This window comes from Hibiscus syriacus, unplaced genomic scaffold, assembly GCF_006381635.1.
Source record: "Hibiscus syriacus cultivar Baekdansim isolate YM2019G1 unplaced genomic scaffold, ASM638163v2 tig00110279_pilon, whole genome shotgun sequence".
In the NCBI taxonomy this organism is placed as follows: Eukaryota; Viridiplantae; Streptophyta; class Magnoliopsida; order Malvales; family Malvaceae; genus Hibiscus; species Hibiscus syriacus.
This window is the reverse complement of record NW_024062659.1, coordinates 1,371,513-1,388,808: the sequence shown is the minus strand read 5'-3', so window position 1 is coordinate 1,388,808 and position 17,296 is coordinate 1,371,513. Positions and strand designations below refer to the sequence as shown.

Below are 17,296 nucleotides of genomic sequence, written 5' to 3'. Positions count from 1 at the left end.
CGGTTCGATCATGGTCGTCGTGGACCGATTTTCTAAGTATGGGACTTTCATACCATGCCCCAAAGATTGCACTGCGGAGGAGTCCGCGCGAGCGTTCTTTAAGAACGTTGTAAAGCATTGGGGCCTACCAAGGAGCATCATCAGTGATCGAGACCCTCGATTTACCGGACGCCTTTAGACGGAATTGTTCAAGCTCCTTGGCACCGAGTTAAATTTCTCCACAAGCTTTCACCCTCAAACTGATGGGCAGACCGAACGGGTGAACGCCTTGTTTCAGTGTTATTTGCGGCACTTTGTGAGTGCTAACCAGCGAGATTGGGCTAAATTGCTAGACGTCACCCAATTCTCTTATAACTTACAGCGAAGTGAAGCCACAGGCCGGAGTCCGTTCGAGCTTGCGACCATACAACAACGGCTCACGCCACACACACTGACAATGCCACTTGACGAGGGTAAGAGTCTCGGGGCCGCCAAGATGGCTAAGTCATGGGAGGAGAACGCCGACATCGCCCGCGCATGTTTGGAGAAAGCACGAAAGAAGATGAAAAAATGGGCGGACGAGAAGAGGCGACATTGAGAGTTCTACGTTGGAGACCTAGTCTTTGTGAAGCTTTTGCCACAACAATTCAAAGCCCTCCGAAGCGTTCACAAAGGACTAATACGGAGATACGAGGGACCATTCCAAGTACTTGCCAAGGTGGGAAAAGTGTCTTATCGCTTAGACTTGCCAAGTACACTTAAGATTCATCCGGTCTTCCATGTAAATATGCTCAAGCCATATCATGCCGACAAGGAAGACCCAAGCCGAGGGTATTCGCATCGAGCACCTCCCGTAGTAACCAAGTCTTATGACAAAGAGGTGGAAACGGTGCTCACAAGCAGGACGGTCCGCAAGAGAGGAGTCCCACCGCGTACCTAGTATTTAATCAAGTGGAAATGACTACCAGAGTCCGAGGTAACATGGGAACTAGCTGAAGACTTGTGGCAGTTCGAAGAACATCTCAAAGCGTACGAGGCGACGAGGACAACGCAAGAATATGTGGGGGAGAATGTCACGAAATTAAGCCTTTTCCCCATACTTTGGGCTATTTTGGCTATGTTGGGCCACATTTGGTCTTGGAGGTTGATAGAATAGTGTAGATTATTCTAGAACACTCAAAACTTGTACATATTCTAGAAGCATTCTAGAGTCTTCCATGTTAGGTAGGAAATAATGGAGAATTCTAGAGAATCTCTCCCTACCGTAGGATCAAATCAATCTCCACCGTCCATTGAGGAGGTGAGATGCTATAAATAGGTGTAGAATCCTCATTTGTAAATCATCCAAGAGTTGTAAGCATTCAAGCATTCAACAAGCTTTCTCTCTAAGTTCTTTCCTTTCTTCTTTGTTTCCTTGCCAATCCTTTCTCTAGCACGAGTTCGAGTGAGGCTGACTTAGCTATCGAGATGGGAGAAAAGGAGCTAAGGTCGCACGAGGCTTATTGAGCGATTAAGTCCGTGGCAGCGCTCAAAATTACAGGGAGAATATTAGAGCATGGCAACGGGTGAAGTGAAAGTTTTAAGTTATTGGGTGAGTCCATTTGTGATGAGGACGAGGATTGCCTTTAACATCAAATGTGTCAAGTATGAACTTGTTGGCGTTAACATTCTCGAAGCCAAAAGCGAGCTTCTTCTCCGATCAAATCCCGTTCACAAGAGAGTCCCAGTTCTCATTCATGGCCATCATCAGCCGATCTGCGAATCTCTAATAATCATGCAATACATCGACGACACTTGGTCTTCCGGTCCTTCCATTCTTCCTTCCAATCCCAAAGAACGTGCCCTCGTTCAGTTTTGGGCTGCATATCTTGACGAAAAGGTCTTCACAATTTCTTTTTTTTTAGAAAATAGATTACTGCAAAACAAAACATTAGTATTGACAGAAAAAAATAATTCAAACGAAATAAATCAAATCATAAACGTGTTATGTTTGAATTATTGTCTTAAAAGTAAATTCATTCTAAATGGTGTTATTTTGTTGTTGTGCAGTGGTTCCCAGCCATGAAAAGCATTCTGGCTCACGGAGAGGAATCAACAATAGCAAAATTGGGAGAAGGGCTGGCTCTAATGGAAGAAACAATAAAAAAATGCAGCAAAGGGAAGGCTTTCTTTGGTGGGGATGAAATCGGGTACCTTGATATCGCATTCGGAAGCTTGTTGGGATGCTTGAGGGTGACTGAGATGTTGAATGGGATGAAGTTACTTGACGAACCCAACACACCTACTCTAGTTAGTTGGGCAGACAGGTTCTGCTCCCATGCAGCTGTTAAGGATGTTATGCCCCACACTCACAAGATTGCCAAGTTTTTTTAGATGTATTTTCGCAAACTTGAGTCCAAAATATGAGCTCAATATATAAACATTAATAATTCTGTCCCGAAATTTATTTGTCAGAATAAATACATAATTTTATGTGGGGCTAAATTTTTAGAATATTGTGTTAGAAAAAATAAATTGCTCGAATAATATACCGATGAGATTATTTGCTGTAATAAGGTAAATGCTACATTGATCTTCATAGGTCGACAAGAGCACACGGTGACTTCCATGGTCGTACTCCAACTCTTGTGTTTTCTCTTCTCTAGCTTCTTTTACTCTTCCCTAACCTCTAGAACATAGTTTCCTTCTTTCCGGTGATTCAATCAACCAAAAACAGAGCTTTACTTTTCACCATGAGAATTTTTCTTTTTTGAACAAATAAAGATTTACAAAACAACAACCGAACCAGATTAAGAAGTAAAAAGAGAACAATAGAAGAATTGTTGTTGATAAAATGGTTATGGTGAGTGTCCAAAAGTAAAAAAAAGTAAGAATGGGCAGAGGGAGAGAGGGAGAGGGAGAGAGAGAGAGAGAGTAGTGCTTTGATGGGCTATTGCTTTAGCTTTTTAGTGTTTTATTTATTTAATACATGTCGTTCAGCTTGCATGACGACTTGTACAGTCGTTTAGACCACCTAACAACATATGGAGGTCACTGTATTATTTACCTTATTACATCAAATAATATCATCAGTATGTTAGGTCATGTTATATTAAAATTTTAGAATTGTACCAAAAAATTATTAAAATTTTAGAAGTGTAAAAAGTATAAAATCCTAAAGGATATTAGATTAGTCAACAATCTCTATAGCAATGATTAAAAGTTTTGAAAATTTATCACCCTTTTATAGTGTGAGTTCAATACTTTTAGGTGTAAAATCACACTTAATATATAGTTTTAGTTTTATTTTGATCATCTAACATTAAAAAATTAATGATGATGATGATGCATCACCACAAGGTACACACCATCATTGATAATAATTCACGTCTATAGTTATGTTATTTTAAAATTTTAACGATAAATTAAAATTTTAGGTATGATTTTGTAAAAAAATATATATTTTGATAATTAAATACAATAAAAGTGATAGTTTAAATATTAAATGTTTAGTTTACCCTTGAAAAATAGATCAAAATAAGTTTAAGAAAATAAAATTAAGATCATATAATTTGAAAATTGTGTTCAAATATGACAAAAACAAAAAAAAAATGATTAATTTGTTTGAATAATATATTTGTTCAAGGACTTAAATTTATTGTCTTGGGCAAAATTATTTTGTTATAATATAATATCTTTTATATAATTTTATATGAACTTTTATAAAATTTTGGTTTTTTTTGTTAGATAGAATTTGTGAGTTTTTATAATTTTATAAGATTAAACTACGTATTTAGTACCTAAACTATTAACTTTAGTCCGTTTTAATACCTAAAATTTTAGTTTTTGTTTCAATTTATTACCCACCATTAAAAACTTAACGTGTTTAGTACCTAAACTATCAGTTTTGATCCGTTTTAGTATCTAAACTTTTAAATTTTTTTAACATTTAACGTTAAATTTTGAATGATTATACTAAAATTAAACAAAAACAAAATTTTAGATATGGTTTTGTAATCACCATTTTCGGCCAGTATTAATTATTACTATTATTATTAAAATTGATATTTATTATTATTATTATATTATAATTAATTAGCTGACTCTATTCCCATATACAATGGGGTAAGGGGGAGGTAGGGTAGTAGACTGCCCCCAACGCCAGGTTGAGAGCAACTTCCGTGAAAGACCTCCGTTATGAATTGCCCTCAGTAGGACTTGATCCCACGACCACAAGGTTTCGAGTCCCACGGTGGGCATTTCATAATTCTGACTATCGGAGGTCTTCAACGGAAGCTGCTCTCAATCTGGCGTTGGGGGCAACTTACTACCTTACCTCCCCTCACCCCATTACATATGAGAATATGGTCAGCTAATTTTTTATATTATAATTAATATTTATTATTATTATTATAAAAAATACAAGCCATCATGAATCATCAATTATATCTCTTCGTTTAGGGATAAATGGTTTACAACCGATACAAACCAAATGTAGCCATCAGCATATTGCATTGGATTCTGGTTTGTAATAAGTAGTGTGAGTTGGTAAGTCCATTCTCCTTGTATCTGCACCATCTGTTTGTAACACCTTCGATTTGTGCCCTAGAAAGTTGACTATACTTGTGACTTCATCTTCAAAAGAACACACGCCTTGTGCAAGTATCGGTAAAAGGTCGGATAATAAAATAACCCATTGAAACGCATGGGTGCAGGTCCCATATGTCTGCTACCACTAACTCCAAAGGTGCAAGTCCCCATACTCCAAAAAATATTCTTCTCACTTCCTCTTCAAAAAGATATATTCGGGTTAGGGGTGTAGAAGTGTTACAATTATTCAAAGCCCTGAAAACAATTATATGACTCGTCCCGGTTAGGGGTGTGAATGAATCGAACTTAACTAAATAAGATTGTGGTCGTGGTTGTTTGTTTATTTTTAAATGAGAAAATCGCCTCAGTGACCAAAAAAAAGTTATAATATACGATTTTAACCAACTTTTTTTGGATTTGCGAAAATGACCAACAAAATCGCAACGCGAAATAAAAATCGCAACGCGATTTAGAAAATCGCAACCGTGATTTAGAAAATCGCAACGTTGAAAAGAAAATCGCAACGGTCAAAAGAAAATCGCAACGCGATATTCCAAGAATCGCAATGCGATATTCCAAGAATCGCAATGCGATTAAGAGAATCGCAACGCGATCTTCCAAGAATCGCAATGCGATTCAGAAAATCGCAACGCGATTCCAAGAATCGCAACGCGATTAAGAAAATCGCAACGCGATTCCAAGAATCGCAACGCGATTCAGAAAATGAGTAAATTCTTTCAAAAGCTATTGTATTTGTTTCTTTCTTAAGAATTTTCTCTAAAAAGATAGTATCCGCGCGGACGTGTCGAAGACACGTATTACCACGACCACGACCACGACCACGACCACGACCACGACCACGACCACGACCACGACCACGACCACGACCACGACCCGAGACGAGACGAGACGGCGGCGGCGGCGCGCGAGAGTCCCCCTTGTTCTCTTTCACTCAACAAGGAAATGGGAAATCCAAGCCTTAAATACTCTTCCCAATAGTGTTTCCAATACTATGTGGGATTGAGCATTACTCAACACTTCAAAGAAAATATAGCAATTTTTGTAGCATGTTTCCCGCTTAATCCATATTTAAAAATATTAAAACATTTTATCATATTAAAACTATATATATAAGTTTGAATTGAAATGTAGATATCTACAACTCTTTTAATTCTCTTGATAAAATGTTTTAATATTTTTAGATATGGATTAAGTGGGAAAATACTACAAAATTGCTATATTTCTTTGAAGTGTTGAGTAATGCTCAATCCCACATAGTATTGGAAACACTCTTGGGAAGTGTATTTAAGGCTTGGATTTCCCATTTCCTTGTTGAGTGAAAGAGAACAAGGGGGACTCTCGCGCGCCGCCGCCGCCGTCTCGTCTCGTCTCGGGTCGGGGTCGTGGTCGTGGTCGTGGTCGTGGTCGTGGTCGTGGTCGTGGTCATACGTGTCTTCGACACGTCCGCGCGGATACTATCTTTTTAGAGAAAATTCTTAAGAAAGAAACAAATACAATAGCTTTTGAAAAAATTTACTCATTTTCTGAATCGCGTTGCGATTCTTGGAATCGCGTTGCGATTTTCTGAATCGCGTTGCGATTTTCTTAATCGCGTTGCGATTTTCTGAATCGCGTTGCGATTTTCTGAATCGCATTGCGATTCTTGGAAGATCGCGTTGCGATTCTCTTAATCGCATTGCGATTCTTGGAATATCGCGTTGCGATTTTCTTTTGACCGTTGCGATTTTCTTTTCAACGTTGCGATTTTCTAAATCGCGTTGCGATTTTTATTTCGCGTTGCGATTTTGTTGGTCATTTTCGCAAATCCAAAAAATGTTGGTTAAAATCGTATATTATAACTTTTTTTTGGTCACTGAGGCGATTTTCTCTTTTTAAATATGTTAATGTTTTGTTCGCTTAGCATTTGCCAACATGTTCATTTAATAATTGTCAAAGAAAAATAGTGACAATACACCATTAGTCCTTAAGCTTCATAGTTTGAACTTCAAAGTTCATCCTCTATTTAATTTAGTCATTACATTCATCGATGTTTAAAATGTAAAAAATAAAAGAAAAAGAAGATTTAGATAAATAAACTTATAAACAAGTCGATAAACAAGTTTGTTTATAAACATAAACAACTCGAAAACACGTCAACTCATGTTTGTGGGTTTATTAAATTACCATAAAAATTTTGTTCATTGCTCGCAGGGACGGAGCTCCCTTTGGGCCCAAAGTGGGGCCGATTCCTGTTAAAATTTATATATTCGATATAATTTTGGTTTAATAGTATTTTGGTTCATGTAAAAATAAATATTTAAAATTAAAAAATATAAAAATTATCAAATATTTAATCAAATAGGGATCAAACTAAAGAATGACAAGTTTGTGTTCTCAATTTTTTGGTCTAATTACAATTTAAGTCATTGTAAGTTTAAATATTAGACAAATTAGAGGTTGTCTTTTGAGTTTTGAGCTTTTATTTTTATTTTTTATTTATGGTGAATACAAGGTAATATTTGTACAAAGACTTTCAACTATTGGACAATAAACGCTTATATCCCTACATACGTGCTTGAACTCATGACCTCAAGGATAACAACAATCCCTTAATCACTAAGGTCGTTTGGTTCATGCTGAATTTCGAGTTTAAATACCTAATAAATCTTTATATTTTTCTTAAATAGTCTAATATTTTGACACCTGCCAATATTTAATTATTGATCCGTCCATTATTGCTCGTTTATTTAATTTAATAAAAAAAACCATCAAACGCTATATTCATTTACACCCATATCTAATATTGTTACTCTAGTCATCAAGCTTTACCTGGGAATTGAATGTGAGCTTATGGTGTGACTTCATAGATAAGATAAGGCAGTGATCCTGAACCTATAAGGTCATTTCACAACCTGATTACATGTGTTTAGATTCCAATAACTAAAAGGTATTGATACTTTATAAGAGCAACATGTGCTAAAATAATTCCCAAAATTACTGTGGGCTACTATGAAATCTAAACCCTATTTGTAGTAACACATTACCTATACCACCACGCAAATGCCATTGTGGTCTTCATGATTTGAAGTATCTTTTACACCACTAAAATGTAGTGGTAAATTGTATTGTTGTACAACAAATGTGGTGGTACACAGCACTCCCAGGGATGGATGGAGAGGGTTCGTCCGTCATCCTTAATTTTTTAAAATTTTTGTATAATTCATATATTATATTTGTACTTTCTATTAATAATATATTTTCACCCTCAAAAATTTTATAAATTCGTCTCTTAACATAAATTCATGAGTTCGTCCTTATTGCACCTATAATCTAAACAAGCGAAACTGATAGGTGCTTGTATGGCAATATTGGCTTTATCTAACCTTCACATTTAAACCCCAAATTTACAATACTAATAAAAGAGATGCTAAAAACGCCACTATGTGAGATTGATGATGGGTTTATAGTACACCTTGGTAGGAACATGTCTCCTTTGTGTAAAAGGTGGCCTTGCTTTTTATGTCAAGGTTTCTATAATGGCTGGTTTGAATTAGACATGTGCAATGCCATGTTATTTGGTGATCTTTGGTGGGATTAACCACCGATCAATGGTTGACATGAATTGATGGCACTGCAAAAGAGAGAGGAGGCTGACAAAGAGGCTATATCCCATTCATAACGTCTATCTAATGATTTACCGAACTTACTAAGTGATATCAGTGGTAAAAAAGTGTTGTTCTTCTTAAAGATTTTTAGTTCAAGTAACTATGTTCGTAGGGCGTGTGTGCGTTATTAATGACTAAAAAAGATTTTGAACATATACTACCTTGTAATCACTCCAAACTATTAAAAAATGTATAATAATAAAATTATCTCCTAACATTTGCACAAATTATCATTTTATCTTATATTCTTGTTTAGAGTATTTTAGCCTATAACATTTCAATTTATGGACAAAACATATCCTATTAAATGAAATCGTTAATTGACTAATGATAAATTTATATTATTAACGTGACATTTTCACATGTCTCTAATTGCTAACATGGCATGTATCATATCATCCAAAATGATAATATGACATGTTTCACATCAACAATTGAATAAATGTGAAAATATCATATCAACAATATAGGTAGGTGGTTAGTCAACTAACGCTTTTGGGCCTATGGATTTTAATTTTTTTCCCTATATAATTGGTATTCGGTTAACTCCTCATTATACCAATTCAATGAGAAATCGCTTTTGGGCCAATTGTTTGATTAGGCTTCGTTTAGGAATGTTTTTCCAAGCGAGTTTTTCAATAATTTTTTTTTCGACTCAAAAACACTATTTTTTTTAGTTTTTTGGGTTAAATCAATAATCATGTTTTGAACGTAAATTTTTACTGAAAATGAATTGTTTGGAAATGTTTTTGTGTTTCAAACGTAATTTTAGACCAACAAAACTTCTATAAACATTCCCGGACTGTTCCTAAATGCTTACTTTAGCTTTTGAATCGATATTAAAGGGTAAATCCATTGTAATTGTTTAGTTGCTGATTTCTTTTGATTTAATGAGTTAATTACATCATATGTCCCTAAATTACAGTCTTCATTTTAAATTGGTTTTTACACTTTTTAATATTTCAATTCCATCCCTAAACTATGACTCTCATTCTAAATTAGTCCTTAAACTTTTAAACATTTCAATTTCATTCCTAAACTATGACCCTCTTTCTAAATTGGTCTCCAAACTTTTTAAACATTCCCATTCCATCCCAAATTCATCCGAATATATAATTAGTTTCAATCATAATTTAACCAATTTTTTTCAATATATATAATAAATAACTTGGCCTAACAATTTTATTAGCAAGGGATGTGATTAGTATATACTTATAGTTTGGGATAAAATTGGAATGTTCAACAAATTTGAAGACCAATTTAAAATGACGGTCATAGTTTGGGGATGAAATTAAAATTTTTAAAAGTTTGAGGATTAATTTAGAATGATAGTCATAGTTTAAATATAAGATTAAAACATTTAAAAGTTTAGAGACCGAATTAAAATGAAGGTCAAATTTTTTAAGACAAATGATGTAATTATTAATTGACGAAAAGAGTTGTGATCGATCTTTGAATTTATAGTTAGTTTGACTTTGATTAATGAGTTAAGATTCAGTTACATAGTGTAAACGATTTTTGAATCATTCAGTTAACTGAATTTTAAGTCTTTAAATTTGAAGATAATCTATTTTTTCATAATTTTTTTTATATTTTTTATTATTAATTTTAACTATTCGTGTTCACTCGTCCAACGATCCAAAAAAATATAAAATTTTATAATATTTCAACGGATTATACCTCTTGATTATTTCCTTGATAGCGTATCCTGAAAACAGGTTTCAACACCTCATATATAACTAGAGATGAGTGAACTTACTAAGATCGTAATTCTTCCTAAAAATTTTAAATTTTTCGTTGATTTAAATATTTTCTTTATATATTTTTATCGATAATCTATTTTTAACTTTTAAGATTTTATAAATTCACGTATAATATAAAATCTTATATTTGTTGGTGCATATAATAGAAAAAATTCATGTGCGTTATCTTGTCAGCCATCATGCCCTACAATCAACAGACAACACATTGTTTTCTGCCATTGTTTACATTTTATGTGTTCAGTGTTGATTCATGGCAGACATTGACTCGTTTTTATGGGTTAATTACATTTTAAGTTACTGATTTTTATTATTTATTTTTTTAAATATATTCCTTTTAAACTTAAATAAATAATATGGTTGTTGGCTAATGAAATGTGGCCTTTAATATTACAAAAGATAATGCTTCAACTTTGAAAGTATATTAAAAAATAATATCATATAAACAAAGAATTAAGAAATTAATTAAATAAAAATAAATAAATAAATACAAGTAAACATTATTATTGACAGTAGAAGGCGAGTATCATTAATACTAACATAACAATAGAACGTGATGACACATCAATAATTAATACTATTTTAATGATAATAGTCACTATGCCATTATTTTATACATTTCTTTCAATATCTTAATTAATTAATACTAAATATTTTTCAAAATAAATTAACAAAAAAGAAAAAAAAACAGATATATATATATATATAATCATTAAAATAAATATAAAGTTAATGAAATTATTTCCTATAACAACACAATTATTTAAAAAAATAAATTAATCTTAAGATATGAAGTTTTAATAATAATAAAAACTTAATGCCACTTCTTACGATGAAGGTTTTTATAAGCTAAAATTGGATAACTTTGAAAAAAAAACTTGTTCTTTTATTTAGGGTAAATTATGTGTTTAGTATCTTAAATTATCAATTTTGGTTTATTTTAGTACCTAAACTATCTATTTTTCAAAATCATACCTAAAGTTTAGTTTTTGTTTCATTTTAGTATCCCAATTCAAAATTTAATGTTAAGTTTTGAGAAAAATTGAAAGTTTAGGTACTAAAACAGACTAAAGCCGGTAGTTTAGCTACTAAATGCTTTAAATTTTTAACAATTGGTACTAAAATGAAACAAAAACTGAACGTTAGGTATGGTTTTGAAAAAGCTGAAAGTCTAATTACTAAAACAGACCAAAACTAGTAGTTTAGATACTACATATGTAATTTACCCTTTACTTTATATTAAATTATCTAATAGAAATAGATATTAGGGTTTTTTTGGGTAACAAAATATCAAGTCCTTTAAATAAAGTTCATGATTCAAATTTTAGCATTGCGAATTAAGTATGTTGAATTGAAAGAGAAGTCGCTAACATGAATTTCTATATTACCTTATTTGGATTATTATTCAACCAATAAAGAATTGCCCATCTAGCTTAGTTGGTAGAGCGCAAGGCTGTTAACCTAGTGGTCGTGGGATCGAGTCTCACTGAGGGCAATTCATAACGGAGGTCTTCCACGAAAGCTACTCTCAACCTGGCGTTAGGGGCAGCCTACTACCCTACCCCCTTACCCTATTACATATGGGAATAGGGTCAGTTAATTATTCAATCAATAAATTTGATACTAATAATTATACAAAATACTAATAATGAAAAAAATTAGAATTTAACGTGTATATGATTAAAAAATTATTCATTTATATAATGTTTGCTATATTTGCATATTTATGGTGCGTTCGTAAACATATCATGCAGACAAAACTGCTTGAACATAGGATCTATAAGAAAAGTAATATTCTTTTTAACCGTTAAAATCACTTGATAAATTCTTCTTATTTATGATTGTTTCGTATCTTAGATATTAATATACGATATTTTGTGTAGTTTATCATAATAATCTTATCTTAGATATTAATATACGATATTTTGTGTAGTTTATCATCTTAGATATAGATTAATTTACTTAGAAATTATATCATTGTTCTTTCTGGCAGTGAGTAATAGAAAATAGGATTCATGGTCAAACACGTTTATTAGAGTCGTAAACCTAGTGATTAAATAAATAAATTCAACGAAGCATGTGTTTTGTTGAATAAACTCTCAAAGAGAGAAGACAAACAAGCCTTTGCAATTAATACAGTGATATTCTTAGGAATGAGACCCAAACCCGACCCGATCAGGTTGATTTTTTTTTTAAAATCAGGTTTGGGTCGGATTTTTTCATGTGATGTTCGGTTCGGGGGTTCGAGTTTAGGGTAAAAATACTCGACCCGAAAAAATATATAATTTAACCTTAAATATTTAAGAATAATTATAATAATATCCCTCTATATTATTATTTTTCAATTAAGTCATTGTTTTTATTGAATAAAAATAATTTTTTATTATTTCAGGTCGGATCGGATTAAGTTTTTAAGTTATATATCGGGTCGGGTGAAAGCTTATTTTGGTTGGGTTTCAATAGAGAACTTTTTGTTCTCGGATCAGGTCGGGTAGACCAAAAACCCGATCTATGCCCATCCGTAGATATTTGCAGTTAGTAAAGAAGAATTCATCAACTATTATTGAATTAAAAAACAAAAACAAAAAACAAGATTCGATTTCAGGCATGTTCTAGGTCGTTGGAGAATGGTGGGGAAGTGTCTAGAATCTTGTCGCTTCAAAACCATAGCAATGACGCATTTTGATGAGGTTTTGTTGTCTTCATCAATTATTTGATGATTTAGGGTTTTAATATTATCATATATCATACTTTGAGATTTTAAAATTTATTAAGTGCTATTAATGACTAAAGAAAATGTTCAGGAGAAGCTCAGAAATGGTAATTTAAGATTATTTAGTGGCAAGCACGAATTGAATGACTTTAGTGGTTAAGAAATTGTTGTCAGGAATGGATTGAGAAGGGACGGATGGTGTAGACGACACCTGAAAATTTAAAATCATCATATATTTTAGATTTTTTTTATATATTTTCTATTGAAAATATATTGTTGCCCACTAAAATTTTATAAGTTAAAGTTCGTTTTCTCTAAATTCAAGTCCGTCCCCATAACATAAAAATATGCATTCACCCTTAATTATTGTTATCCCTTAAGGTATCGGGTTAAAACATTGTGTATGTTAGGAGTATAAACGTTCATTATTAAATAGCTGAGAGCGTTTGAATAGATATTATTTTGTATTTATTTAAAATTATAAAAAATACTAATAGTTTAATGATAAATAATTAATTAATAATTTTTTTAATAAATAATTTGTTTCATGACATTCAATGGGTTCGAACTTGCAATAAAATGAGTTGGTCAATTAATTAGGATCACGGGCGTGTCACGTGCCAACCAACAATTGCCAAACCTCTTCTTCCACATTTTCATGCGCCCACACTGCTTTTCCAATTGGAAAGAAAATGGACCTTTCATTAATACAAATATTATTATACCCCTATTCAATTTCACTTTTGCTTCTCTTTGTTTTTTTTTTTATTATTATTTTAATAATTTAGGGTAATTATACGTGATGGACTTAGGTAGAGCGGGTGAGGGCAATACCTTAAAATTTTAAAATTATTATATATTTTAAATTTTTTATTTAAAATATATTTTCACTCCCTAGAATTTTATAAATTCAAGTTTATTCTCTAAAATTTTATAAGTTCAAATTCACCCCTAACATAATATTTTTCTCTCAATGTGACCCTCTAATTCAGAAAATAAATTTAATGTGGTCATTTGACCAATGTTTTCTGTCGTTGATCGTTACGATGCTGACGTATCAATTCATTGTATTGATGTGGCGGTCTACTGTGTTGACGTGGCAGTCCACTGTGGTTGATAATGTGGCGGAAGACATGACAGATGAGTTAAATAGATAACTCAAATATGGCAGGTGGGCTATCACATTGATACCGTACACCTCTATATTAGCACCGTGAACTGCCACGCTAACACTGTAACAGTCAACGATGTATATCAGAACTCAATTGATCAGAGAAGGTGTTTAGGATATAATATATGTGAATATTAAAAATTAAATGTGTAATTATATTAGTATTTTAACAGTTATTTTTCATTCTCAGTTAAATGTTAACATATAATTACTTTATTTCAATAATTAAATAATTTAATTGATAAAATTTAAAAAATACTCAATCAAAATAAAAAAGAAATAATAGTTAAATAGTTAGTAGATAATTTTCTCTGAAATTTAAACATATGTAAACACAAAACAATGCACGTGACATTATAAACTAGTTTTTGTGGGTCTTCAAATAAACAAATTTTATAGTTTTAATTGGGATAAGTATTAAATAAACCCTAATCCCAATTAAAATTATAAATAAAATTTACCTTAAAATTAAAAGTATAACAATCATATTGACGCCAACTTTATAATTAAATGGTAATTTGAATAATTTATCTTAAAACTTAAATTTTAAAATTGAATTAAAATAGATTTTTTAAATTTTAATTTTTATTATTATATTAAAATTTATATATTATATTACATAGTCAATAAAAGATCATCTATAAAATCAATATTTTCCCCATTTTAATTTGTGTATGATTACCGCTCTTTATTTTTAAATTTGAAATGTAAATGGAGGAATTGATTTCGTGGGATTGAATATTGACAACACACTCGACCTAGCTTGCGTCATACGGTGTCTCCTTTTTCTGCTGAACTTGTAAACGTCACCGTTTATTCTTTCTAATTAAATAAAAAATGTATAGGGTAAGCTCTTCGTTTAGTATTATCTACAATACTAATTTTGGTCAATTTTAATACTTAAAATTTTAATTATTTTAAAATCATACATAAAATTTAGTTTTAATTTCATTTTAATATTATTTCATTAAAAAAATTAATTTTTATTTTATTTAAATACTAAAATAGATTAAAACTGTTAGTTTATATACTAAATACGTAGTTTACCCAAATATATATAATATATAACCTTAGCAAAGCTGAATTGGCGATTATACCCTTGACGAGTGTCCGTCTCAGACGCCAAGTGGATGCTTACGTGGATAAAGCCAAACTTTGTCCCGAGCACGCTCTCACGTGCTCTCCACACGTGTCAAACACTTTGCCTCTTCCCTTCTTCCTCCACCATAAGATATGCCTAGGGATGACAATGGGTCGGGTCGGGTTTTTGGGTCACTCGATCTGACCCGAGAAGAAAGGGTCATCCATCCGTGACCCGATTTGATCCGATAAAATTAAAGTTTCATCCGCCCCGATCCAAAATAATAAAAAAATATTTTTATTTAATAAAAACAATGACTTAATTAAAAAAAATTATATATAGATGAGTATTATTGTAATTATCCCTAAATATATAGGGTAAAATTATATATATTTTTCTGGTCGGATCGGATTTTTCCACCCTAAATCCGATCCGACCCGAACAGTGCATTTAAAAAAAAAACCCGATCCGACCTGAACCTGAATTTTTTTAAAAAAAATCTAATTCGATCGGATTGAAACCTGTCGGATTCAAGTTGAGTTGCCATCCCTATATATGCCCACTTCCCTCTCTTTTTTTTCACTCACAAATCGTTTTTTAAACATTTTTGGGTAAACATATTATTTTTTACCTGTATTCTATTATGATTATTGTATACATCCATTTTTGTCCGAGACAACAAAAAAATTTATTATTATTATTTTATTAATTTATATATATACATTTTTTTTGCAGGTCTTCCATTCCCATCAAACAACCCACTAAACCACGTTCAATCCCACTATCTCCACCTACTCCAGTACCCCACGACTATCACCTTATCTATCACTCATTTTTGTTCCTAAATGGGGGAGGAAAAAGACAAAAGGGGGCCAGGTTGAGTTGGCACAAAAAGGAAAGGGGGACACAACAAGAGGGGGGGATTCTTTTCTTCTCTCTTCCTCTGCTCTCAAATCCTTTTTCCTTTTCCAGTTCTACGGCCAAAAACCCAGATGTCTTCTTTGCTTCCAACCAGCAAAGCGATGGCTCCATATTCAAGACACATATACTAGATTGTCTATGTGTAATGATATCCAGTCCCGAAGCTGCCAAACTCGTGCTGCTCACCAAATCTCGTTTCTTCAAGCCAATATTTCCCGCAAGCAAAGAGAGGACGCCAAGCATGCGTACAGTGGATTACATGCATCTATATATATATAAATTGGCACACGAGCGCATGTGAGTTGGCTACGGAAACAACCGACGCTAAGCTTGGAGGTGACAAGAAAATCGGTTATGGTGGTGGTTCCAGTGTATAAGATGGCGGTTCCAGTGGTAAACGTGGAGATACGGACACGGTGGTAACCGCGGAAGCTATGGTGGTGGTCGTGGAAGCTACGGAGGTGGACATGGAAGTTACGGGGGGACCCAAAAGATTCAATATTGGCTTTGCCAACTTACGCTGCTGCTCCAGACTTCACTTACCAAATCAAAGCCGGTATTCCGACGGAGATGTGCTGAACATGATCAGAGACGGCTCGTTTCAAGCCAAGCTCGAAGATTTTGTCAAGATTTTTTCTAACAAAGAAAGGCTTGCCACAATAAAGAATGAAGCAATCCTTGTTAATTGTAGCAGGGGCCTGGGGTAGATGAAGTAGCTCTAGTTGAGCATTTGAAGCAAAATCCGATGTTCCGAGTTGGTTTCGATGTCTTTTGCATGAAACCCAGGCTTGCCGAGATGAAGAACGTTGTCGTCGTGCCACACATTGCTTCTGCGTCGAAGTGCACTCGTAAGGGGATGACAACGTTAGCTGCTCTAAACGTCTTGGGCAAGATCAAAGGATATCCAGTCTTGTTTTCACTCAAACAAAGCGTGATGTTGGATCAGCTAACACCTGTTGCATGTTTGTAAGTTGCATATTTGAGGGTTGCATGTTTAATAGCACAAGTGGCATGCGTGAAAACAAACCCCACGTGACCAAGGACTTGGGTAAATTCTCCATATGGTCCTTCAACCATTATTTATTTTATTTTATTTTATTTTATTATTTTATTTCCTTTGATTTATTATATATATTTTTTACAATCTAACATTTTTTAGAGAATTTCCAATTAATCAAAGGTAAATAATTCGAATTGAATTTTTAAATTTCGATTTAAATTTTAATTTTCGCAAATAAGACAACCGACAAATTAATTGGTACCGAAAGGGCGATTCAAGGGTGCTAATCCTTCCTTGACCGTAATCGACTCCCGAACTCGACACATTTCTGGTAAAACGCAGATCAAATAAGATGGTGTCCGATCCACCTAAATGTTTTTAAAGTGATCGGTGGCGACTCCAATTCGTTTAATCCAAGTCGAAGTCCAATTCTGGGG

At 33.0% G+C, this 17,296-nt stretch overlaps 1 protein-coding gene across 1 annotated transcript; it reads left to right on the top strand.

Moving 5' to 3' along the window:
* Positions 1 to 1,534: 1,534 nt before the first annotated feature.
* On the top strand, positions 1,535 to 2,352 carry LOC120115997 (glutathione S-transferase U17-like). The gene is made up of 2 exons (XM_039136584.1): positions 1,535 to 1,858; positions 2,029 to 2,352. Exons 1-2 carry the CDS (start codon positions 1,535 to 1,537, stop codon positions 2,350 to 2,352), a joined length of 648 nt encoding a protein of 215 aa, XP_038992515.1.
* The last annotated feature ends 14,944 nt before the right edge of the window (positions 2,353 to 17,296 follow it).